The 25,338-nt window shown below is 42.2% G+C and overlaps 1 protein-coding gene across 5 annotated transcripts in view; it reads right to left on the bottom strand.

Annotated features, from left to right (window-relative positions):
- Positions 1 to 25,338, bottom strand: part of LOC122569706 (sodium/hydrogen exchanger 9B2) — a 97,047-nt gene that overhangs the window by 14,361 nt on the left and 57,348 nt on the right. For all 5 annotated transcript variants that reach the window (XM_043731211.1, XM_043731193.1, XM_043731202.1 and 2 more), the window contains 2 exons: positions 21,592 to 21,856; positions 15,466 to 15,666 (listed from right to left, as the gene is read on the bottom strand). In XM_043731211.1, the coding sequence (XP_043587146.1) occupies positions 15,466 to 15,666; positions 21,592 to 21,856 (466 nt within the window). The remainder of the gene's footprint in view (positions 1 to 15,465; positions 15,667 to 21,591; positions 21,857 to 25,338) is intronic.

Genomic DNA, 25,338 nt, shown 5'->3' with positions numbered 1-25,338 from the left:
GGTGTTTAAATGGTCCGAGCTAACGATAACCGAACAAAAAAAATCGTCCAAGATGCGACGCGTTTGATAGGTGGGTAGCCAATTCGATGGTGGCAACCGCACGTCCGAGTATCCGTCGATCGATGACGAACGAAGCCTTCGTTACAGTACGAGTACTAGAAAATGATGGTAATAAAAATCTACAGAAAGTATTGGAATAAATCCAACCGTATATACCGTATACCGTATATACCTCTATGTTGTAAGTAAGTACATTTTACTCGTAGATTAGATAGATCTTTGCCTGATTTATATTATTCCGTTTGTTCCAGTAAGATTACTTTGCTCCAGTAAGATTATTCACAGATGATTCATAGGCACGTAGAGAACGAAACGGCCTTTGCTTCTAAGAAATTTCTCATCTCTCATGTAAATTTTCATCGAATAAACGAACTTTCGAGTTAATTACTTCTACGTAACTAACTTGTACAGAATGTATAAAATTAGTTTTACTGGAACCAGAACCCGATTAATCTCGTCTACCAAACAGATCGAGTCGCGATTCCGTTCGTGTCGATAATTAGATTATTCACCTTGACCTCCTCGAAAGTGCTCTCCACCACTCTGCTTCTTACCCGCGCTTCTTTTCTCCGCTGAATTCTTTCGAGCTACACTCCCGCTTCATCTCCGGGCAATTTCGTCGGCGACGGTAAATCCGTCCGTTTTTAACGAGCGAGTCGTTAAGGGTAAGCCACAGTTTGCGAAGCTGCACGGAATAAGACCTGCTGCTAACTCTCCGCCCCACGTCGTCCCCACCTTTATTCGTTTTATTCGTTTTTTTCTTTTTTTTCGCGAACCGTCGAGCGGATCGAAGATCCACTTTCGTTTGGAATTTAATTCGATAACGCCGCGGATTTGTCACCCTACTGTTCTCGTCGTTGCAAACTTTCACCAAGGTCGTTTCTTTTTCCACCTAGAGAGCGAAATTAAGTTTACTCGTGCTCAATTTTCGTCCGAGTTTCGAACGACGAATATTACTTTTGTCGCGCGTTAGGGTAGGTGTGCGTGCGAAAGAAGGCGAGGCGTTGCAAGTCTCTTCTCGGCAATATCTCCGTGTCGAAATGTTTGTTGGAAATTCCATTATGCCACTTTTAATTCACCTTGTGGAAGCTAGACGTTGTAAAGCTACCGTCAGAAAAAACGAAATATCGTTACTCTCGATAGTTGATATTCTGATACCGATATTATCGATATATTATTGAAAGGTATATCCCGTTTGCGATCGTTGCAAGTCCGAAGAAAGTCTCAGGCATTTGTTTGTACGTTGTCCTTTGGAACATCGATTATTCATAAACTGCGTCTGCCTACGATGGCGAACTACGACGGTATTGGAAACCGGTTTTTTTATTTCTACCTAAGGAGCATTACTGATGAAGTTTGATCGTTGAAGCTTTGGACACCCTATACGGATATACATGTATATGGACGTATACATTTATACAGGCAATTTATACAGGTATTTTTGATTTTTTCATTTAACAAACCCGAACGATTCATGCTACGTGCCGATGTCTTATCGACTTTTTACATGGCTGGAAAATATTGCTAGATTCGCTTTGTCGGTTCCAATTATTTTCAATTATACGCCGTACGACGCGAATAACGGTATTCTACGGTATTTCAAATACGACGTAGTGCTGGACGCTTAATAAGTATTTAAGTAAGTAAGAGTAAAATCTCTCTCTTTAAATTGTTCAAGTTGATTTCGTATTATAATTTATTATAATTTCAATCTTACCTGTTCAAGTTAAAGTTTATCCTAGTAGCTTTTTCTAATTATATTAAATTATGTTAAGTTTAAAAATCTTGAATCGTAAAATCGTAATCGTTCTTGGTCCGATATAAATTCGCAGAAATTGCACGAAACCCGCTTCCCATTTGGAGCGCTGAAATTTAAGAATATATAGGGAACGAGGCGAACTTTTAAACGGTCGAAAGCAATCTGAAATTTTTAGAAGCACCCAGCATCCGCGGGCAAGCTCGGTATCTGGTATTCGATGGAACCAAGAGTCCTACTACCGTTGCCACCGTGCGAATGAGTTTCACGATACGATGCGACGTCGTCTTCGTTCTTTTCTCTCTCTCTCTCTCTCTCTCTTTTTGTTCCTTCTCTTTCCGTTTTCCCCATTCGCGATCGATCTCCGACAAGAAACGTAGTCAAAAGGATTCGATTCCAATATCTACCAACTATCGTCACGATTTTTCTCCCTGCTATTTTCTATGCATACGATTCTTCTCTCTGTCTCTGTTTTTTTATTTTTGTTGAATCAACCTCGCTTCGCGAGTACCGAAAGAATTTATTGGTTCTCCGAGGGAGGGATTAAAGATTGACATTTATATTGACGCGATGTAAAAAGGTTATTTTTCTAGAGAAATACGGGACGAGGATTTCGTACTCGTTCGATATTCGACGCTATTGTGGCAAAATATTCTAATTCTCGCGTGTTTCGGTAAGGTTTCGGTGCTACGTAGGTAAACGAAACAGGGATCGTTTCTTCGGAACGATATTTCGTTTCCGTACTGCCGCGTTACGAGACGCCGAACGGATAGAAAAGCGAAGCAACGTCGTGCCGCTTTATTTCTCCTCGGCCAAATCTATCAAGAGCTTTCGAAAGCGAGAACAGCTAGGGACGGCAGACAAAGAGAAGAAAGGAGAAATCCTTTAAAACGCGAATGTATCCTCGAACAAATGTAACGAACGTCTTTGAAAATAAGTTTAAGTACGGTTAAAGCTTAATACGTGTAAATTGAACAATTATTCGACAGAGTGGAATTACATTTTTTATCGATATGGCAAAACCTTGATTGTCCGAAGCAAAACACGACACGGCTATTAAATAGAGATTGGGACGCGATTTTTCGCGAACCAGTCGACTAGCGAAAATATTTCTCGCCAATGGCAAATTTCGGGTTGTCGAAATTATCGGAACTTGCGATATTCTCCAGCCTCGAAATACTACCAATTTCAAGTTCTCGCACGCCTCTGCTGTTCGAATAATCGAATAATTGAATAATCGAATAATCGAATAATCGAATAATCGAATAATCGAATAACCGTCTTTGTATACAACAAGGTTGCTCATTGTGAAATGCGTATGTACGTCGTGTTACGGATGGAGTATATTATATACAGCGTTCGCCCGTACTTTTCCAATTCTTTCGAACGGAAATAGTACCGTCATTGTTTTAAAACGTTTCTCTGAAATCTATGCAACGAGTCTTAACCGCTGCAGGTATCTGCCAGGATACCTTACCCGTTGGGAGGTGACACTCGGAAAATACCGTTCTCGGGAATTTTCGAGCGTTACGTTTTCTCTACCACGAAAGTCCATTTTCCATAGTATATAAGCAGGCGAAAAACGAACGGACGGAACTTGCGGCAATTCTTCGAGTTGCTCCGAGTGCCTCGTATAGCCAACGACGCGTCGATATGACCAACCGATCGTAAACTAAACAGTTTAGACGATACGTGTAACAGTGAAAAGAAACAAAAAAAGAAAAAAAAAAGAAAAAAAGAAAAAAGAGAAAAAAGAAAAGAAAAAGAAGAGGAAACAGGCAGCGGGAAAGGTAGCGGTGTCCTTTGACAAACGGATTGCGAGGGACCACAGTCCTTGTTGCACGCAAGAGCGCTTACCTCGGAATCGACAAGAGCTATCCAGAGAAATTTCGAACATATACATGTAAATCCGACTCTCTGATGCGATTATTATTCGATCGTCATTCGCGATTATCGAGAACGCGCCCTTACAAAGTTCTGCCTTTCTCTTGCAGCGTTTCTCATCGTCTACCGTCGGTCCCTTTGGACTTTCAACGATTGGTCATCGGAGACTCGTTTTTTCGAGTCTAGAATTGGTCAAGTACGCGATTCAAAGCGAATTGCAGGAAGAAAGAGGTTGATCGCACGGGTGACGGAAGAGCACGGGAGGCAATGCAGGTGGCGATGCGGCAAGCAAGCGCTGGCCGGCTTTCCGACCGAATCCGTACACAAACGTTTAATTCGCGCGAATCGATAAAACTCCGTTGGCAGCGTCGCTAGTTAACCCTCCGGCTTCGATTCAATTTCGAACCTTTTGCAATCGATATCTCGCGGACAGCGACGCGTACGCGTCACGCGTGCAAATTGAATATTGTTTCGGAGCCCAATCCTCGGCCAGATACCTTGTTGCGTATGATCGTATTCGTGGACGGGGAAAGGTTCGTTGCACGCGTTTGTTTGCACCTGTCGCGTCTAACCCGACTTCTCGTCGCAGGAATGATTTGCCACGCGATCAACGTTCGCGTATCGAGGGAAATATCTCTCGCCTTGATTATTTTTCTTTCCGGGGGAAGAATGGGATTTAACGGTAGCTTTTAATCCTTAACTACGCAATGGTCAGTACCGGTTACAGTACCGTTGTTTCCTTCTTTTTGTGCGCACGTCCTATTTATACCATGCAGTTGTTTAGTCGGTACCAATCGAATAACCGAATTTATTCGACGGATGTCTGGGTTGTTGTATTCTTGTTTAACGTCTGCGTAGAATTCGATATTTGGTAGGTTGATCGTTTCGTGCGCAAGCGTTAATAATTCTTCTTTCAACCGATCCAAATGGTTCCAGTAGCAAGTAGTAAATATCATCGAACGAGTGTCATAGATGGATCGAACGGTCTTTCTCCGATCTGAACGCGATACGATTCGTTTGGAAGAGCCAGCGATTCTCACCTCATAATAAACGTTAATAGGATTTGTCGCGAGTGGCGTCAACGATGGTATCTCCTCTGGAACATCAACGAGATATTCTCAAAGTCGGCGTTCGAAGATGCTTTTTGCGCCCCCTCAGCGCGTCTCGATATGAAATGCAACTTGGGGCACACAGAGTCAATGTAACGTCGATTCTAGAAAACAATTGAGATTCGATATCCCGGAAAACGTATAGGTATAATTGTTCGTAGCAGCGATTAATTTTGCCGACAGATCCTAATTCGTAGAATGTAGGATGTAATTGTCTCGTGAACTTTAAAAGCTACCCACTAAACCAACGCTTTTCTCCATCTCTAGCCGATTGGTTGTTAGCCTATTCGTTGTTAGCGATCAACTGGTATAATCTGAAAATGACCGGAAGAAGAAACAACCGTTGGATACGAGCAGATCCATATTCATAAATAAAATTGTTCCGTTAGTTGGATGAAAATGGGAGGGGAAAATGAAAAGGGGAGACGTTTTATTCACCACTGAAACGTAAATCACGAGGCATTGGTTGCAGGGGCAAATATAATTACTTATCCCTGTGAACGTTTGGCCGAACCTCGGAGTCATTCGACCGTGGAATACGTACAAATTTAATCAAGGATCAAAGTTTGCTTAGGTTTAAGCACGTTCTACCGGATCGTCGTGACCGAGGACTTTGCGGCGAGTAGCCTCTTAGGGATCTAAACTATATTCGCCGCGCGTATTAAGTATGAATCGCGTAACTGTCCGCCTACGTAAACTGCATCCCATTCTTGCGAGTAGCAACGACGCGATTCAAATTGAGATTTGAAAAATGGAGCAGAAAGTACTTCCGCTCTAATGGCGACACTGTGCGTTCATGGACATTCTAGATGGCATAATATGTACGCAACTGTACAATAGGTAAGTTGTCCTCGTCGTCCAAACGGATTGATTCGTCTAGCTAGGAGGGCAGGAATACGTAAATCTGGAACGATTAATTATATCGTACGTAGCGGTACGCATCCTTAACGAAGTGATGTTTAATACAAGACACAAGAAGACGTACGATACTTTTCTTAATCGTATCGTTACTTTATCCTCGATATATATATATATATATATATATATATGTAATTGCAAGGCTACATACTATTTAAAATGGTTGTTACGCCAATAGTAAAGGACAATTGTAAACCCTGGAAAATATATAGGTTCGGTAGATAGCTTGTCTATTATAAACATATGGCAAGGAAAGAAATTAAAACTATTTCACGATTGTAAAAACCTTATACAATGAAAATCAATGGAAGGAACAGAGAAGAGAAGAGAAGAGAAGAGAAGAGAAGAGAAGAGAACGAAACATAGATAAACGAACCTGTTTTCCAATTACTCGAGCAAAAGAAAGGATTTATCCAGCCACCTTCGTCTAGCGACAGCTAGCGGATCCTTCGTCAACATCGAGAAACAAACTTTTGCCAAGTCCTACTTAAAATTGGGTCTTTGATCGTTTACTTTTACTCGGTTCGTAATTTTAGTTGGGATGGCGATTAAAAGTTCCACAGGGTAGATATCTTCTTGAACTCGTGGCAAATTTTTCGATTAGTTGGTGCGACTGACAAAGTTTCTTCGAACATGCGATCAAACGTAACTCGATTTCCTGATTATTATATAATCGTAAAAATAGTTGGAAAATAGGTATTTGCGGATAATAGGAGCTATTGCGCTATTGCGTTCGCGCAGCTCGATGAAAGGCAAACGATCGTTGGATTATCCATACGCGTACGTATTTCGTATTATTTTATGCTCGATGGAGAGCAGCATAGTTCGGCTGGTAGGTCTGCGGACAGTGATATTCGCATTGGTTCTTCCCGTCGTTAAACGAGTCGTATTCCAAGAAGGAAAAAAGTGCGCGAAAAAAGATAGGGGAGAAAGCCAGTCGGGGTAACGATCGAAAGCAGGCTTACAGATGTAACGGTAGTTGGGAGACAATCGGTCGTGTTGGAAGAGGGATTCAGCCGGTTAAATAGACGTAAAGCAACGTGACTCACGTGCAAAGACGAGATACGATCGACATGGTTGCGCGATACGATCACGAAAGAAATAGCCAGAAACAGTGTTCTTTTTCTACGAGCTTGTTTTCTACGTACTTTTCTACGTGCTCTCTACGAGCGGATCCAGCTTCGTTCGTGGTTAAGGCCGGATGAAAGCCGAGCGACAGCATCGCGAATCGGACATTGTGGAAACATTGTTTTCTTCGCGAAGAGCAAGCGATCGATCGGTGTCCTCGCGAGGCACGATCTTTTGCCAAGGGAACTGAAATTTCGATCAGCGAAGTTTCGACGAACAATTTTTTCTTTTATTCGATTATATCGATCATATCGGTCATATCGGTCATATCGGTCATATCGATACATTGGTACATTGGTGCGTGGCGATTAACGTTAGTTGGCAACAATGGTAATAAACAATGGAAGAATTCGACGTAGCGGCCCGGCAAGTTGTCGAGTTTTTGAGTTATAGAGAAAGGCATGTTTGGCAGTATGTGTAACGTATATGCATAATAATAGTCGAACAATCGTATAATGGTAGTAGTCGAATTTACGATACGCTTACAAAATGGCGTGAAAGAAGAATTAAGCGGTGCGTTAATAATAGCCGTATAATATCCGTGAGGTGGCCGTATATCGATCCAACGTCTAACCCGACCAAACTGTGATCCGTTGATTTATCTATTTTTTATTTATATATGGAAGACGATCGGTATCGGTATGAGTTTAAGTAGTAACCAGGGCTTAAGTCTGGACTATATAAAAATGCGGTCATCTATATGCCAGAACCAAGTGTAACCGTAACGTAAATTTAATTGGAGCTTTTGCGAATATCTCGAAAACGAAGGCCGAACGGGGGGGCCCGGTTACGTGTATGGGAAAACATAATTTTCAAGGTCGTAATATAATTCCCTACTTAAAATTTTCAAGTTGGCAAGACGCGTATAATTCATCTATCCGACATATTCGATAAATAGAGATGGATAATGATGAATTTTGAATTTGTCAAACGAAAAAGTTTGCCCTACTTCCGCTGAAAAATTCAAATCGAGATTCTCGATTAAGCAACGTTAAGCGTTAAGCAACGAACAACCAGTTTCTATCCACGAGGGCTGATCGAAATAATTGCTGCGTTTGTCGCGTTAAAATTTCATTCGTCTCGCCGTCGTATCGCTCTTTTAATTTCTTCTCAAGGTGTCGTCGGAGGTGGAATTCGCTACGACAGATTCCAATCCCGTAGACTCGTGTCAAATCTAGTCGGTGACAGGTGGCGGTGACGCGACTTTTCATAAACTTTGTCACCAATCGCGTTATTGACGCCAAATTCAACGGCGGATGTTACTTTAAAATGCAGCCACGATATTTTCCCTGATAAATATCCTCGTCACCGTGTCGATTTTCGTTAAAGCTACGCGTTTCTCGTCGGGCAACCACCTTAAGCGACGCCTTTGACTCGTTTCCTTCGATCTTGACGCGTTCCCAATTTCGACCGTGTCCAAGTATGCCGCAGAAATCAGCAATCTCGACAACATTTTCCTACATACGTGTAGGAGATGGCAGGCCAAAGTATCGATTCATTATTTCCCCGCTATCGATAAATGCCAGCTACGTCTAACCCCTGAAACCGGAGGTTATATAAGCGGTTCTAGCCTTCGTCCTCGGAGAAGCGAGAGGCAAGCCTAATTTCGACGCTCGTCTCGATCACAAGAGTCCGATTACAAAATCTGTCCCAACCCGATATCCAACGATATTACCTGTTTTACGATATTACGATATTCATTACCTGTCGCTTTCACGTTTTTCTTTCTCTCTTACTATCTACGATACATACGTATTATCTGTACACGCGTATGCATATAGACGAAGGCCAAACCTCTAAACAACCTATCGAATCGTTATTCACCGCTACGACGTTGAATAAAATTCAACGCGGTACGGCAAACAGGGTCGTTTTCGAGTATCGGAGTCCATCGCTACGGTGTTCCGCTGTTGCGCGATAGACCGGCGATTCGCGTCAATGTCGTTTCCGCGAGATCCAGCTCCTCGACACATTCCTACGCGCCACCGAAAGATGTACACTCGCCGCTTGAGATTCTTGCCACGCGGCGAGATGGCGAGCTCGTCCTCTCCCAACCCCTTGGACGTACGATCGATTTCACGCTGCAGCGAGCATACCCGCCAACTAGAGTTTCGTTACGATCGTTCGGCTTTGCGGGATTAAAAGAATTTCAGTTTATTGTAATTTTATGGCGAATGCAAGCGTGTCTCTTTCTTCCTGTTACGCTATTCGTACGCTATTCTAGGATTTTAGTGAATTTTAGTGAATTTTAAGCAGTAGTTGTTTGTTCTTGGATGGAAAGAGTTTGTAATTCGTATCGTTCGACATATATCTTATAAAATTACGACGTTAGAAGATTTTTATTTGTTAATTTATGCTAAATGGTTTCGAGGGAAAGCCTGTACGAGTACTGCACTCGTATCTGATATATCGGTAGCTCCAACCGCGTGCATAGGCAATTGTATCGATATCGATAACGATAACGATAACGATGTCCACTATTCCCTGTGCAGAAACGTACTCGAACGGACACACCAGAGACGATCGTGCGATTCTGCCGATCGACCTATTGGTCCGTTTCTCGCATTTTCCACTGCTTTCTCTTGGCTTTGCCTCAAAACACCGTTGGAAATCGCATTTCTTACCAGACTATTTGCCCCGCCTTGCCGAGACGAAATTTATAGCAGCGCTCGATCTATTCGAATCTTCGTCTGTATTTGTCGTTTGTCGCGAATTTTCGTATCGCGTGCTTCGGCCCTCGTGAGAATTACGATACACGCGTCCACTATTTTGTCATTATAAATTTACGTTCTGTACGATCGAGCCAATTTTATCTCGTTGCACTTTGATTTCGTTAAAACGGTTTTTGCTACGCAACTTTTATCGTAGCAGACGAGGGGACCAGCAGTTTGCTATTTTTCAACATCACCGTCAAACGAATTGTTCGACCGTAATTTGGAATACCCCAAGTAGTTGTAAGTACGACGAAATACGTTGTCAAGGTGGTCATTCCCATCAACTTTTTTTCTACGTACGTACGTACGTATACGTGTAACCGCTTTCTCCATTTCATCGATCCCAGCAACTTGGTGGTTAGCGTCGTGTCTAAATGATTATTCATCGAAACGCTTTTTCTTCCTTTTGGTCGGATTAAATATCGTAGAGTATCGACGTTCGTCGAATTTTCGTTACAACGGGCTCTAATTATTTTCAAGCTGACCCTGTCAGCTGTTTGCAACAACCTTACCAAGTCGAATGTCACGAATTTGCGACATAGTAATTGGCAGTGTTTAATTAGTGGCAATTTCAAATATGTCTGACAGCAGTTTTGAATTAAAGCGTGTCTATTTGCGATTAACGAGCGTAATTAATTATTATCGACAAATTCGTTCGCTACGAATCGCTACTGTAATTATAAAATAGTTGTGTATAATTATAAATGTTGTATAATTTGCCGATACTGTAAGACGTATTTCTTTTTGTAATAGCCGAAAGAATGATATTTCTCTTTCTTTGTCTCTAGTCGATAAAATAAACGGAGTGCAGCGCGAATATGCGCTTAAAACGTTATCACAAGTACAAATATGTGAAACTGTTTCGACTTGTAAAAATAGAAACAAGCTTTCGCCTTGTCGTTAAAAATGCAATTATTAGCCAATTATTAGCCAATTATTAGCCAATTATTATCCAATTATTATCCAATTATTATCCGTTTCAAAGGATCCACCAGTCTGTGAATTTTAACCAATATTCCAAGCTCTGAATTATATAGTCTGTGAACTGGTACCGTTGCAGAGGCAAGAGAAGAACAAAACGTAATCCGTTAGCCGTGTTAGCTAACAGAAACGAAACGATACGTAAGAAAATTGGTGGTCGTTGGATAAAGACAATCCGAGTGCCAAATTACTTGGTCTTGCGTACTTGATAGTTTAATTATAAGCTTAATCGTAAAAATAAATACATAAGAGATAAAAAACGATAAGCCGATTTTTCAGATTTAAGCCGTATCGCCTCACGAAGGCTGAGACGAATAAGCAGATTTGATGTACGATCGCAAAATGGTTGTACGTGGTATGCCAGGTAGGTTATACGGAGGATGTTACACAGGTTCCTAATCCTGAGAAACTGACCTATAAATCTTCGAGTACGCTTGTCCGTGTCTTGTATCCACTTGGCTTTACGATACGTTAATTGCCGTTCGCTGCTATTTGGCTAAGGTAAGGGTTCTCGAAGCGAGTTACTGGGCACCTTTTGGCCATTCGTTACTTTACCTTGATTACTTCTTTAAGGAATTAATATTTTTTTTATAAGAAGATTGCAATCACTTTTTAAACGTTAATATTTGAATTGGTTTGTACGATCGAGCAGATTTTCTTTCTTCTTTTTCGTTACAAACGACGATGAAAGGATATTTAAGAATCGTGGAGATTATAGGAAAAATCGGTTCGAACAAAATATGAAAAGCTCTAATAGATTAGGTACGCACGATTTTTTTTATCTCAATGTTGTGTCAAACATCCTTTTACACCGTTACGAATTCTTCTTGTTGTTTGCTAAACGTAGTAGTAGTAGGATTGAAATATAAAAATTGGAGGATCGTTAGCTAATTTACTCACTCAACTTTTCCTCGAAACATTTTTCCATTTTTCCACATAAGCATCGAAATACTATCGAAAATATCTCGTCTTATACTCTTAGCTCTATACGTATATCTGTACACGTGTACTGTACGTTAACCTGTATAACGTGTATAAATGGCGTAAATTTTATTTATTTTATTTGCGAGCATAGAACAGACAGTGTTATGTTTTTCAAATACAGAAGCAAAATTGTCCCTTCTTCTTTCCTTTGGTAAAGATACTGAAACTCAAGCGAGATCAAATACTATGATACAATACTAAGTAGTGGACGAATTTCCAAGCGAAACATCCTGAATTCCAAAGCCAGCTGCGTTCACCAGGCTACTCTATATATATGTTAACAAAGTTGTTCTCGGCATCGTCAAATTTTAGCAAATTTCTACATCGTACGATCGAAAACGACAGCGTTGTTCGCGAGAAACCGGGTCGTGAATCGGAGGCAACTGGCCGAGAATCCAGCTCTGTCCATCTGCCTCGACAAAGTATCCAAACGTAATAAAAAAAAGAGCGTCCGAACCGCGCTCCGAACCACCCTTAACGAACCTACCATCCGTACAAAAATTTCAATACGAATCAAGCTCTCGAGACGATTCAGCCGTCCGGTTATCATACGTCGAAAGGACTCGGTTCTTGTTGGCAAAAGTTGGAAATAGGAACAAGAAAGGAGAAAAATGTTTCTGCAGCTTCTTTTCCCGTATAGAGATCGCGTGTATTTCTGGACGAAAGGTTGGCAAGGTTGCGAAAGGGGCAAGAACGGGCAAGAACGGGCAACATCGGGCTTTTACGTTTTCTCCTCTCGCGCGTTTTTAAATCATCTCCACCTTGGTTCTCGCAAATTTGCGGCGAACGAGCCACTTTGCCGAAGCCGGAAGCAAATTTCAACGACTCGTAGGAAATCGCGATCTGTCCCTTGTCTACTTCTCTTTCCACCGGTTCGTTTTCTCGTTTCTTTCTCGTTTTGGCTCGTGGCTGCGGAAAAGTTTGTTACCGTTTGTTCAACCCCTAGGAGAAACAGGTCGCTTGGTTCAATAATTTTTGAATAGCTTGTACGCGATATCGCTGATCGCGCAGCCGATTTTCGATCGTTGGCTGTCTACTAAGAGGGTTAAACTAATCTAAGCTAAAGATTTACTTTGCGAGCAAATAAAAGGTCACGAAAAGCATGTTTATGATAGAAAAGTGGAACGAACGACCAAAGCGGTGGAAATCAGTGGAAGAAACGGCGCAGAATCGTTTAGGCTTCGGACTCAAAGTCGAATTAAATTCTTCAAGATTACATCGCTGATATCTCAAACGGGCTTGTAGACGATGCCCGTTATTTCTGAACGATCCGCTTCGATCTTTCACCTCAAAGATTTAACAATCTCGCTGAACAGCAACGACCAACGGAGCGGAAGATATTACTAGCCAAACGGCAAACGGTAATAATTATCGGTAGGGTAAAGGCAATAAGCGCACGGTGCCTATTTCCGCCACGGAATTGATAATTCAGCGGCGCCGTGGCGGGCCAAGACGGATAACGTGCACCTCGCGTCGGATCGTGCGTCCGCGTGAACAACCAGCGTATATTAGGTCGGAACGCGAGGCGTATAATAAATTCTGTCGGCTCCTTCTCGCTGGCTCAGCCCGGTATCTCGCGATATAAGCGCGGCTGGTCTACAGGGAATCGTCAACAACCGCGAATGTGCCACGTATCCGATGAAAAACGGCACCACCGAGCCAGAACTGGCATTAACGAGCGTAAACGCGAGAATGCTTCGCGGCAAGGTCGATCGTACCGCGCGAACGAGAATTTCACGCGAATCCTCACGACGATACGATACACCTAACGAGCGTGCCGATCGAACGTTGTTGCGTTCGGTGGAAATCGATCGGCACGCATATTTTTCGCGCCGGCAGTCACGCTTTAAGCGTTGAAACTCGGTCGAACGTATCAAGGCCCGAAGAATCCTTGGAATCGTCGAACAAGCACGTCGAGTTGCGCGAATCGTCTTCGTACCGATCGGTCCTACCCTTTCTTCCATCGTCGGCCAGCCAGAATCGTTCGAATCGTCGAACGCTTAAGAATCGTTCGATCACGAGTACAAGCAATCAACGTTCCACAGTTTGCTTCGTCGTAACGTCGTTTCGTACGCTCGTCTAAATCGAATCGTAGACTAAATAATAAATAGTAAAAGAGAGAAGGCGTGTCCGACAAGATGGACAGAAGCGACCTTATTTTACCCGATAAATAAATCACTGTTTTCGATATAGATACGATAGAATACGAATGAAAATTGTATGTTTCGCAGCTTATCGTTAGTCAAATGAAACAGGCTTGAGAAGTTAATGCGCGACGAATTCGCTTGCGTGGAATCAAAGTTGGAAAGAAATTCACGCGTCTATCGAACATCTTGAGCCAACTTTAATATTTCTAGCTGTTAAATCGAAGAACTTTGAAGGAGATAGCGTTACAAAGTGTTTCTACCTTTGCCAACATCGTGAAAAATAAAGCGTATACGGCGAGGCAGTGGGCTTAAAGAAATAAAAGTTATCGTTTCTTCGAATGTCGATTATCGATCGTTAATTTTTCGCCTACCACGATATCGCTCGTTCCTTTCCAAGATCGTTACAGCGCATTTTTCCCCGTGTTAAAAGGGTATTAATCGCGTATATCGAGAATATTCCGACGGTAAGTAAAAAAGAAGTAAATTTAATATGGAAACCGTACCGAGCAATTATTATCGCGAAACGATGATATTGGAAGCACAGCGTCGCGCGAAATATTACACCGATGTAGGAATATCGTTTTTCAACTTTAACGCGTTAACAGCACAGCGAAAACTGTCGTTACGCGATGATCTCAGCCGTCGATAACTTTCTAATCAATGGACAGATGGTACGTGTTATGAGTAAGCTTCGTATAGATTCGTCGCATCGTCGTCCAGTTTCGGTACCGTCAAAACCACGCGAGATCAAATAGTCGGGAAATAAAGAATCGGCCCAATTTTCCTCGAGCCCCGTGTCTCTAGACCCGCTTTCGTTTGGAAAGAAAAGCGGCTCGGCTCGTTGATCCCGTTTCCGCGCAACCAGTTTGCAACGGTCTATCGCCAGCCGTATCCTATCGAGATCGTTCGCGAGGCTTGTTTCGAGCACGGCGTCGCCGTTAAACAGCGGAATCGAGGGCCGCGTGCCAAAGCATCGTCTTTTATTGCACAGGGATCGGGTCAAGCGTTACGGCATCGTGAATCATCCACGAATAGTCTACGATTCGTAGAATTTGTTGAACGAATGGAAAAGCGATGCGAGGACGCGCTGCGAAGGCTCTTGGGTAATTTATAGCGCCTTTATAGAATCCCTGTCTAACGAAATTGTTGTACAGTTTGCGTGACGATCTAGCGATCGATTCGATATCGATCGTCTATATATCGTCTACGTATACAGCGTATACATGGGCCTTGTGTGTCGATCCTTTTAATTTACCACCTCGCTGTTTCGCGTTTGTCTGTTTTGACCCGTGTATTACCCCCGTTATAACAGATTGTTCGCGCCCGTTGTAACTTTTTCTGATCACCGTGATACGTTCGCAGATACGGCAGAGACAAGCGGTCGCGCGCTGTCGTGCGACGTGCTCGAATTTCCAGAAATATATATAATAATTTCTAGAAAACTAGTACGCGTAGAAAAAAAATGGTTCGGAATGATGGGTTTACGACGTGTTTAAATTTCATGAAAATCAAAGGCGCAGAGCCCGTCTTACGCGCAATCACCAAACTTTTATGCATACGTCGTACGTGTCGTATAAAACTGGCAATGTACCAGTACCACTAGTGTTCAAGTTACGGTATTATTTGTCGAACGTATTTAGAGAACGTACATTTAGAGAAGAGAGTCGATATACAGCGCGAATAGCGATCTCAGAGATACGGTAAACGTTAAAGATGATGCCACTGATCATCGACCGAATAGTATCATCGATGTAATAAAAGCGAGTAAAATTTAGCGTACTTACATCTCCCTTTTCCGGAACATATTTAGCCAGCCAACCCCATAGGACTCCGAATCCAAGACCTCCGAGAATGGCGATAGGACCCTGCAGGATCTGATACCAGAGCGCATCGTGGGAGAACATGATGCTCTTTATTATCCCATGGATCGCCACTGATGCCGCGTCATCGATTCCAGACACAGCGATGATCAAAGTTGGAATGCCCTGAAGGGAAACCGATAACAAAGATCGAATATAAGTACCTCGATGCAGTGATTATGGACTATTGATCGAAAAATGAATCAAGCAACGATTAAATTTAAATCTGTAAACGCTTTTAGCGATTTGGTGAAACGCAGAAACAACGATTAACGCGAATTAACGATTTACGTTGCAAAAGAAAAAGAAATATGAAAATAACGATAATTCTCAAGTGCAAAACAGCGAATCGTTGTTTCATAAGGAATCCAGAAAAATGGCGAAACAAAGTGCGACTAAATCTTGTTACCGCGGTAATCGGTACCTTTGCTCTGTGATATGCTGGAACGAATATACAAGGGAGGGGGGGGGAGAGAGAGAGAGAGAGAGAGCGTTTCAAGCGCATGTTCCTTTAGAATTATTCCTGAACGCCCATGTTCCTTGATGTATGTATGTTCAAGAGTAACACCCGTCTATCGCTTGTTTTTCGGCTCTCTTACGGCCGTTTGAGTAGACGCGGCCGCGCCAATCGCGCGTCGTGTTATCGATATCACGGTAAAATCGTAAATATTAAAATGACAGAAGTAAAATTTAAATTATTATCCACGCCAGGAGATAGCGAGATAACGAAGAAAAGGATTATTAGCCATCCTCGAGGAGCAATTTTCTTACCGAGTTTGACGGCACGATGAACAGCAGCATCCCGACAGAAATCAGAAATCGACGGTTTCCGTATTTTTCATCTCCTACCCCCGTAACTTGCCTTATTTTTCAACGACGACTACAACATCCGCGACTCGCGGCGGAAACTTCGTTATCGGCTGCAATCACATTCCATCGTGGCAACTTGGAAAACCATTAAGGAACTTTAAGCCGGAACGTTCGAGGTCAATGAAAATAATCCACCGTTTGATAGATAGAAAGGAATAGAGAGGATAGAAAGATAGTCGGAGGAATCGGGGAAAATGAAACGAAAGAGAATTAAAAGGAGGAAGAAGAATCTAACGAGATCACGCTCTCGCGATTCTTTCGAAAAGCCATATCTCGTATGGGATTTAAGTTTGACGATCGTTTTAGCGACTTCTTAAATCACGTTGAGTTGCACCGTCGTCAAAGGGATTTCGATTCGTCAGCGATTTCTGCAAACATTTGTTTCGTTGCGCGTTCTCCTTTTCCGCGGTCGTCTCGAAAGTTTGGTAGGAGGTTAGATTTGAAAAATCTTTCGTCGCGTTGCTTTTTTCCTTGTTCGACGGTGTGTATATAAACGCTTATCGCGTTCACGCATTGCCGATCGAATGGTATCTCGGTGCAGGGCCGGGCTCGAGGCTCTTTGCGGAAAAACGGGGCAAGTGATAAATTATACTACAAAATTAGTTATCCGTTTTTAAATTTTAGTTGGTACTTGGAAAATTTGTTCAGCTGTTTGGTAAACGAACGTTTGGCGAATGGGGTGGTTTCATTTCAAGACGTTGATGACGGCGAATGTCCGAATTCGTGAATAAAAATAGCACGAAACGTGGCTAAAACGATCGGCGGCCTCGCGTGTCGCAACCGGCCCGCCATAATTTTGAATGAATTATTTAATTTTAGAGTGCTTCGTTTTAATATATATATATATAATGTATATTTTGCACGTAGTACGATACGCTGTCAGTGGCGCGTATCGCGTAAAGTATAAAATTACCGGTACCGGTTGAGTACCAGTTAACAAGAAATCTAGAAAATCTGTTTAATATGCAACGAATAATGCACGAAATAGAATATTAATTTAATCAATCGGTTTGCTCCGAGTCTAGCCTTTCGAGCCTGTTATATTCTCTTCTTAACTAACCCAATTTACGATAAACCTTCGACTTAAATAAAAACTCAATGGCCTCTAATATTCTAAATGATACTAAAATAGCATTCATACAATCGCGTACGCCAACTATGAAATATCCAACATGCGTCTTGCCTCGTCTTCGCAATTCTAAATTATCTCTATCTACGCCGCATCTTCGATTAAAACACGTTTGAAATTTATTTCCAGAGCCGAATACAGAAATTATGTCGAGAAACACGATTACTTAAAAGTACAACGAACATGTACGTAGCACGCGGGAAAGGGACGAGAGAACGAAGAAAGGGTTCCCTCTCTTTTCTTTGTCTTGACCTCCTCTTTTTCTTATTTTTTTTTTTTTTTTTGATTCCTCGGCAACCTTTCTGATCTCGCGGTTAATGCGAATTACTCGGCACATTCTTGACAAAGCGTTTAATTTCTTCTCGCTTGCGCGGCTGCTTCTGCCACAAGAGCGACGAATAAACAAAAAGTCTCGTCTAGATTTTTCGACTCATGAATATCACATTGCCAGGAATGGCCTTTGCACTCTTCAAACAGCTTCCACTCCATTTTCTAAACTGAATTATTTAAGTCCTTCCACTGTTTCTCCTATATGCTTCTCTCTCTCTCTCTCTCTCTCCTCGTTTGCGCTCTTCTTTACCGTTCAGTTCGTTCTCGCTAATGTTTTTCACATTATCATTTTAAACACGACCGTATCGTTGCGTCGCGTCAAATCTTCCGGACGTACCAACTTTTGTCCCTGGACTGTAAACTTCGCATCCGAGCTGTCTTTAATGATTCTGTTCTGACGGCGATGGCGTTTCGTTCAATTTTTCTTCGTAATATGCACCATCTTGGGGAAAAATAATTCGATGTCTTATATATTTGTAAATGATGGATCTATAATTTTAGAAAATGTCTCTATATTATATCGCGTAAATTTTCAAATTGTAATTTTTACTGGTAATAGCGTATAATGTCTAAACAGGCAAGAAATCGTTTCTCTTTCACAAAATATTACATCGTTATAAATGGAATTTTGACATAACAAATCGCCTTGCAATGATAAACCTTTCAACTAGTTCTGCATACGCTATTGGCATTTAGTGAACATTTAATAATTTATCGTTTCATTCACTGCGTTAATTGCGCATTTCTTGTTAAATGTATTCTTCTGTTTCTAATCTTTGTCGAAATCTACTAATTTTTGTTTCGCTTATAATTCAAACAGTTCGGGTATATATAGGATATATATCGATACGATAGAAAAAGTCTTGTGCTCTCGATAATTTTCCAATCGTAAATTATCTATTAGAGCTTAACTACAGATTCCTGATATTCGAAATGTCTGCTTTCGTCTACGAAGTCTTTGGTACGCGTACGATGGTCTGGGCAACGGTCATCTCGATTATTTTCAATGATAAAGCAATCTGAAGCGAAATTTGTCAAAACGAAGTTGGAACGTGGGACAAGTAGCGACGGGGCGTTATGGTCAGACGCCTGCGGTACTGAATTAGCCATTCATGGAAATTGCCTCGCGCCCCTTCGTGATTTGACGAATACGTCGATTTGTCGATAAGAACTGTTACTGACAGGCCGTTCCGAAGGCAAGAATACGCCCTGTGAATAAAGACTACCGTCTGAATATCGATCACTCGGCCATCCACAAACCATATTTTCGACAACCTTCGTAGCATCGTTCCAAGGATCCGCGACAGAAATTCTCTTTCGTGAAAAATTTTACAGAATTACTGATTAATATTATCGTAATTCAATCGGCAGCCCCGTTTTCCCAATCAGAAATAAACAATCGGATATAAAATTAGTCTCTGCATCGATGTGCATTTTATACATATATATATATATATATCTGATCGAAGATGTTTGGGCTAGCCTGCACGATTGCTTATAACTCAAACGAATACGCTTACGATTTACGAGATAACGCGTGTAAGTGGACTGGCATAGAATAATTGTCAATGCAAGTTTGACAAAAACAATTAGTTTCTTGTAATTTTGTCGCTTGCAATATCGTGCAATAAGGATTCTATACCACGGTACTAAATTTTCAATTTTCATTGTTACGTTAGCGATGTGCTAAACTACTTTATTTTGCATATTTTTCTTCAATAGTAACAATTGTTACATAAGTACAACTGATAGAAAAACATAGGCTATGTGGTAAATTCGATCGGTAGAGATCCGGCTAAATCCAGCCGCTAGTTTAATCTGCCGCAATTACGGAACGCTGTTGAACCTGTAATCCTATCTGATACGAGGTAAACAGAGATCCTTCGAATTCGAGACCATGCTGCTTCAATCTGCGCAAAAGTACCGCCGCATCGTTGATCTTTTTAATCTAATTAATTTAATAACGTCTTTAATCCCGTATCAGAAGCATTATAGGAGCAGATCAACTATATAAATTTCTATTTTAACACGTATCTACGCCTATTTTATTAATTGTATAACATTGATTTTATTAATAAAATGATTCTTCGTGTGTAACAATTTTGTTGCAGATTTTGATCGTTCGATCGTCCTTCTCGAACAACAAACGAGAAGGACGATCGTTTTTTGACGTTTCGATCGAAAAATGTCGACAAACGAGAAGGTCCTGCAATCCCGCGTCGAAGAGGATCTCGACCATGGAGATTTCACGGCATCTAACGATCACTGTACAATTACAGGCCGGCGTTGTTTAATCTATGATTCCGTCTAATTCGATGGTATGCCGGTTTTCCCCGAATTTATCGTAATCGACGATTCTAGGCGTATTCGATTCCCTGGAAACGTTTCTGTTCCTGGAAAGCCGACTCTCCGCGGTTTCCGAAATTTAAGCGATCCAACGACGCGAACAGATCACGACGCTAAATAGATAGATAGATAGTAGTTTGAATGCAGCCGACTATTCTTCCACTTGCTCTTCGCCTTGCTTTGACGTTGAAGAGATACCCGCGTTTGCTGTTGCAAAGATCGTTTAACTATAAATTACTCTACTCTACTCTAGAGACGATAACGATACGTATATATCAAACATTTTCCGCTACAAGCGGAATATCGTAAACGATATCTGAGATTAAACAGGTTGAAACGTACAGAATAGGAGAAAAACTGTCGCGATGTTGTTACTCAGGAGACAATTTTTTATTAAAACGCTACGGATGCGCTACGGATGCGCTACGGATGGGTTCGTACCGAACCAACAACCGTTCTAAACTTTAGATAATTGTGAAAGACTGAAAGAAAATTATGAAATTACAAAGAAATCATAATTTTAAATAGTTGGAAAACAAATTTGTGTTAATCGGAAGTACACCGTGTATAGATCAAACGTCTCTCTTCTTCGTTCCCTCTTACATTCGTCGCTTATATTCAACGACATTTTGCACAAATTGGAATTAACGTGGTTTCTTGTAAATTTCTTGAATATCACGGACGCAACTACAAAGTCCTGCTAACCGTATAAAACGCGTTTTCGTTCCTCGATTCAGGAAAATTCAATCTACCAAAGAAAATGTAGCTGCAATTTCGCTGGCACTGTGAGTCGCACGGAATCGTATGGGAAAGCTAGCTACGTACATTTGAAATGTATTTCGAAAGAAACTTTCTCGGTTACTTTGAAACAAAGTAGAGTTGGTAGCATCGGTTCGCGAAAAGACTCGTTCGCTCGACCGAACCCCACCACCACCACCACCACCACCACCACCACCACCAGCAGCACCGCGAGCTGGTTGGGAATTTTTCCCGCGTCCCGTCGTGCGCAATTGCACCGCGAGGAAACGCGAAATTGCAGCGGCGGTGTAGAACCGGCGTCCTAAAGAAATTTAATTAGCGTCGACGTGTAATTCGGTAAGTTTAGGACGCACGAGCGTTCCCACCGTATCGCGCTACCGACTAACGGATGCAACTTGGCGGGCATTATCTGTGAACGCATACGTCTGGCCGACGTATCGCGGTACGGCTAGCTAATTGGACGCGCGAAACACCGCTACATGGAATTTTCCCTCTTGTTCGAACGAAACTGCTTCGAAGAATACACAATGAACGTTGCGGATTTCTGTCGCTCTTTAAAACGGATAATGGTTGCTGATAGAGATATTAAAAGAAAGAAAAACATGACTTAATCTCACCTTGGCAACTCCGTAACCTTTGGCACGTAACCTGAAGAGGCAAGGTACTACAACGGCCGGCGAAACAGCAGCTACTACGCTTCCAAGCAAGAAACCCCATATCCAGGGCAAATGAAGAAGATATTTCGTTAGTACAGCTACGACGAGTGCTTCGACCACCCATGGAATTAGACCGAGCTTCGGCACCGTAACTTTCAACCTCTTCAGGGCGTTTGGATCCAAGTCCAAACCGGCTCTGGTAAGGATAATAACTAGAGCGACCTTTCTGTAACAGAAAACACGAGGATTAACGACTGATCTTTACCGTGAAATATGACGAATTCCTTTCCAAAGCAGTCTCGACGATGTCCTCAAGTTTTCGAAAAGGTTTTTCGTTTAATTAGCACTTAATTAGTCCTTACGACGTCACCTACTGGTTTATTAATTTACTAATTAAATTCAACCAGATCTTCGATCTCGTCTAAAGTAAAGCAACCAGACCTCAAACTTAGTCTCGTTTTCGCTCGTACGGTTTCCAATTAACAAACTTATCGAATAATACTTCAAAACGTTCGAGATAATTAGGGCCACTCGTTGTTAACGTTATCTAAATTCAGAGCGGGAACTTTAAGTAAAAGAATGTCGTGAAACTTTTGAGAAAACATCGACCGATGATGCGAGTTGAACGGGTTTCGCGCTTTAAAAGCGTTAATCCTCGACTTATTTAACTACTTTCCTTTTTTTGACTACTTTCTAATCGTTTGCTCGCGAACCAACCAAATTAGAACCAACTAAGTTGCGCTTTTCAGCCGGGTCACTCGTGTTTCAACTTTGAGAACGTATAGCAGAGGGGCAGAGATTATCGTTGGAGTTTGCATAGCGCGTCGAAAATTCGACGCGTTTTCTCGAGATTGCCGATGCCTCGCAGAGGCACTCGTTCGCCAGACCGAAACGCAGCTTCCTTCTCCCCGTTCCTCTTTCGCCGAAGAAACTCGTAATAGGATAAGTTTTGGACGGTCCGACTCCGCGAACCGGTTTCGCAAACTTGCATCTTTAGCGTCGGTGGCATCTTCAACTATCCGCGAGACTCGACTTCTCGTCGAGTACGTTCTCCCCGGGCCTCGTGCATTTTCATTTACATAGCGACGAGAACGAACGAATGCATCGACGACTAGTTCCGATTTCGTTGGGAATCGACGGACGTAAGGCTTCGATACCCGGCGTAGGAGACAAGCTTCTGAGAAAATTTATACTCTGCTATATCGTTTATATTTTTTTATTATTACCGGCGCAATTAATTGAAAACATCGACCCGACAGAAGAAACTTGCCTCTTCTCTACTTGTCCCTTTCCCTCTAAGGAAAAGAAGATAACCGCGGTAAATAAAAGCAAAGGAGGAAAAGAGGAGGAAAAGAGGAGGAATAAGAGGAAGAAGAGTTGTCGCGAGAGTACAATAGCACCTGGACAAAACGTTGCTTGGCAGCGACTATCATTTGGCGGGCATTCGTTGGCCAGTTCGTTGTTTCGCGGCCAAAATGTGTCGCGCGAAGAACACTTGACCTACATCTATGCCGGTGAACCAGTGAAACGTGCTCTAATTTGAATTAATGGTTCGCTGTAATGTGCAGAAAACAACAACACCCACCAGCCAAGCTTTACGCCCCAGTAGATCCAATCGTTCGTTGTTCGGTCGTGGTTGGCCCCGACCTCTTTTTTCCGGGACTAGACTTACAAATCTGTTCTTCGTTTCACCGATCATCTTCCTCTCGCTATTCGTCGCATCGGTCCGAGCGCGTTATCGTCGTATCGAATTCCAGCCATCGGCTACATTTTGCCGAGAATTTCATCAACCCTACAGAACGCACGCTCCACCTATATGTTTTACGTTATAGGATATACGTTTGTTCGACTTTGCGCGTGCACCGGTGCTACTTTTCGTTCGCCCGTGTACGCTAGATCAAAGTACGATGCTTTAATATCAATTAATTAACGCGAATTTAACGTATTTTCTTTTTCTCTCTGATTCTGCTCCTTTTTCTCTTTCTTTCTTTTGATTTCTTTCCATTTTAACGCATCGTACGGTGCTGCTCGTTACGAAGTAAATAACGCGACGTTACGTACGATTGCGATAAAAAAATAGTTGTAGCGGCTGCGTGAAAAGAAACATGTTGCTTAGAACGTTGAATGGTTACGACGAACGCTTAGAACGGATTGATTGGACGAAAAGAGCTTTTTTTCTTAAATCGCGAGCGTTCTATTTACAAGCGTCCGTGAAAAGGTAGACGCGTAATGTAGCCCGGTGTACACGTTATAGTATTGAAAAGTATTTGAAAAGTAGTTGAAAGGTATTTTTTTTAGACTAAAGCAACGATCTCGAAACATAGGATTCCGACAACCATAGGCTGTGTAACACCAAGAACGCTGTTCATCTGTTCCTCGTTCCCGGCAGGCTCGAACGCTCGAACGAATAGTAATCGATAATGGAATAATCGAAGCCACAACGGCGACCGCAATGGACTCTAAATTCGCTTTGGATAAGGCGTACGGAGAGCGTGGCAGGCGTTATCGATCGAACGAAGCGCGGGTCGAAGCATGTACCCTGCATGCATTCGTACGAATTGGCCTTAACGCCTCTAACCCAGAAACGCCAGGATTCCTGGCATGCCAGCCCGACCCTCGATAATCTCGATCCCCGTTTCCCGCGTCTGCGATCTGTTCATCCACAAGCTCGCGGACTTGGACCCCGGTCGTGCCACTTAATCGATGATTACGATGAATCGATTACACGTGCGAACCGTGCGTGACTCTTTACTTTTATATCTATTTTTCTCTGCAGGTTATTAACTCGCGTTTGTTAGAGGATCGAATAGCGTTCCGTTTCGAAGGCCCGACATTTCCTTTCCATTCTCCTCGCGTACGGAGAATTAAAGCGTATGGTCATCGTGTTACGTTACTTACTCCGGCCTTTTCTAGATAATTAATATTAAAACTGACCGAGTTGAAATGGTAATAAAAATATAGGACATTCTCTAAACGTTAATATTTTAATCGACTTAAAGAGGTTTGACTTAAAGAGGAAACGATCGCTACGTGGTACGTGCAACCAGTCAGTGTGTGACTGTAATGTGCGTATACACGCGTGTCAGCGACCAAGCAAGCCATCTACTATTACGTAACGTTACAAGCTTATTATCGTTTATACAATGGCCGCGAACACCGTTCATCCGCTGGCTTCGGTAAACTATGACGGTCCAAGTTTTCGCGAATCGCGATTAATCGACGAGAGATCTTTCGTGTTTCCGAATTTTCAAATGGTCGTACATGGACGAAGGCGGATTTCTGCATTTTCAGGCTCCAAAACGTTCGAACGTTCGAACGCCGATAATACACCTCGGTGATAAATATATATTTCGTAGAGTAGAACGTTTTCGGAGAAATTCTATAAAGCTAGAAAATGACTGGTGTTGGTGTTTGGTACTGGTGCGCTCGTAATTTAAAAATTGTTGCAACTGACATCGCAGCCAAGTGTATATCGAGATAAGTTTCCCTGTATAACTCACGCTGCGTTTCCTATACCGAACCTGTAAATGATAATATACGATTCGCGTGGTCGAACGCGGAAAAATATCTATTTACCTGTATCTAAGTCTTTTGCTACAGCTCGTAAATATTCGACAATCGAAATCACACGAATCTACTACGTAATTCGTTATCGGATGAAAATACGAGAAATCTACGAGCGTCATAGACGATGCGCATGGCATACGA

This window comes from Bombus pyrosoma, linkage group LG1 (genome assembly GCF_014825855.1).
Source record: "Bombus pyrosoma isolate SC7728 linkage group LG1, ASM1482585v1, whole genome shotgun sequence".
In the NCBI taxonomy this organism is placed as follows: Eukaryota; Metazoa; Arthropoda; class Insecta; order Hymenoptera; family Apidae; genus Bombus; species Bombus pyrosoma.
This window is presented reverse-complemented; position numbering and strand designations above follow the sequence as displayed.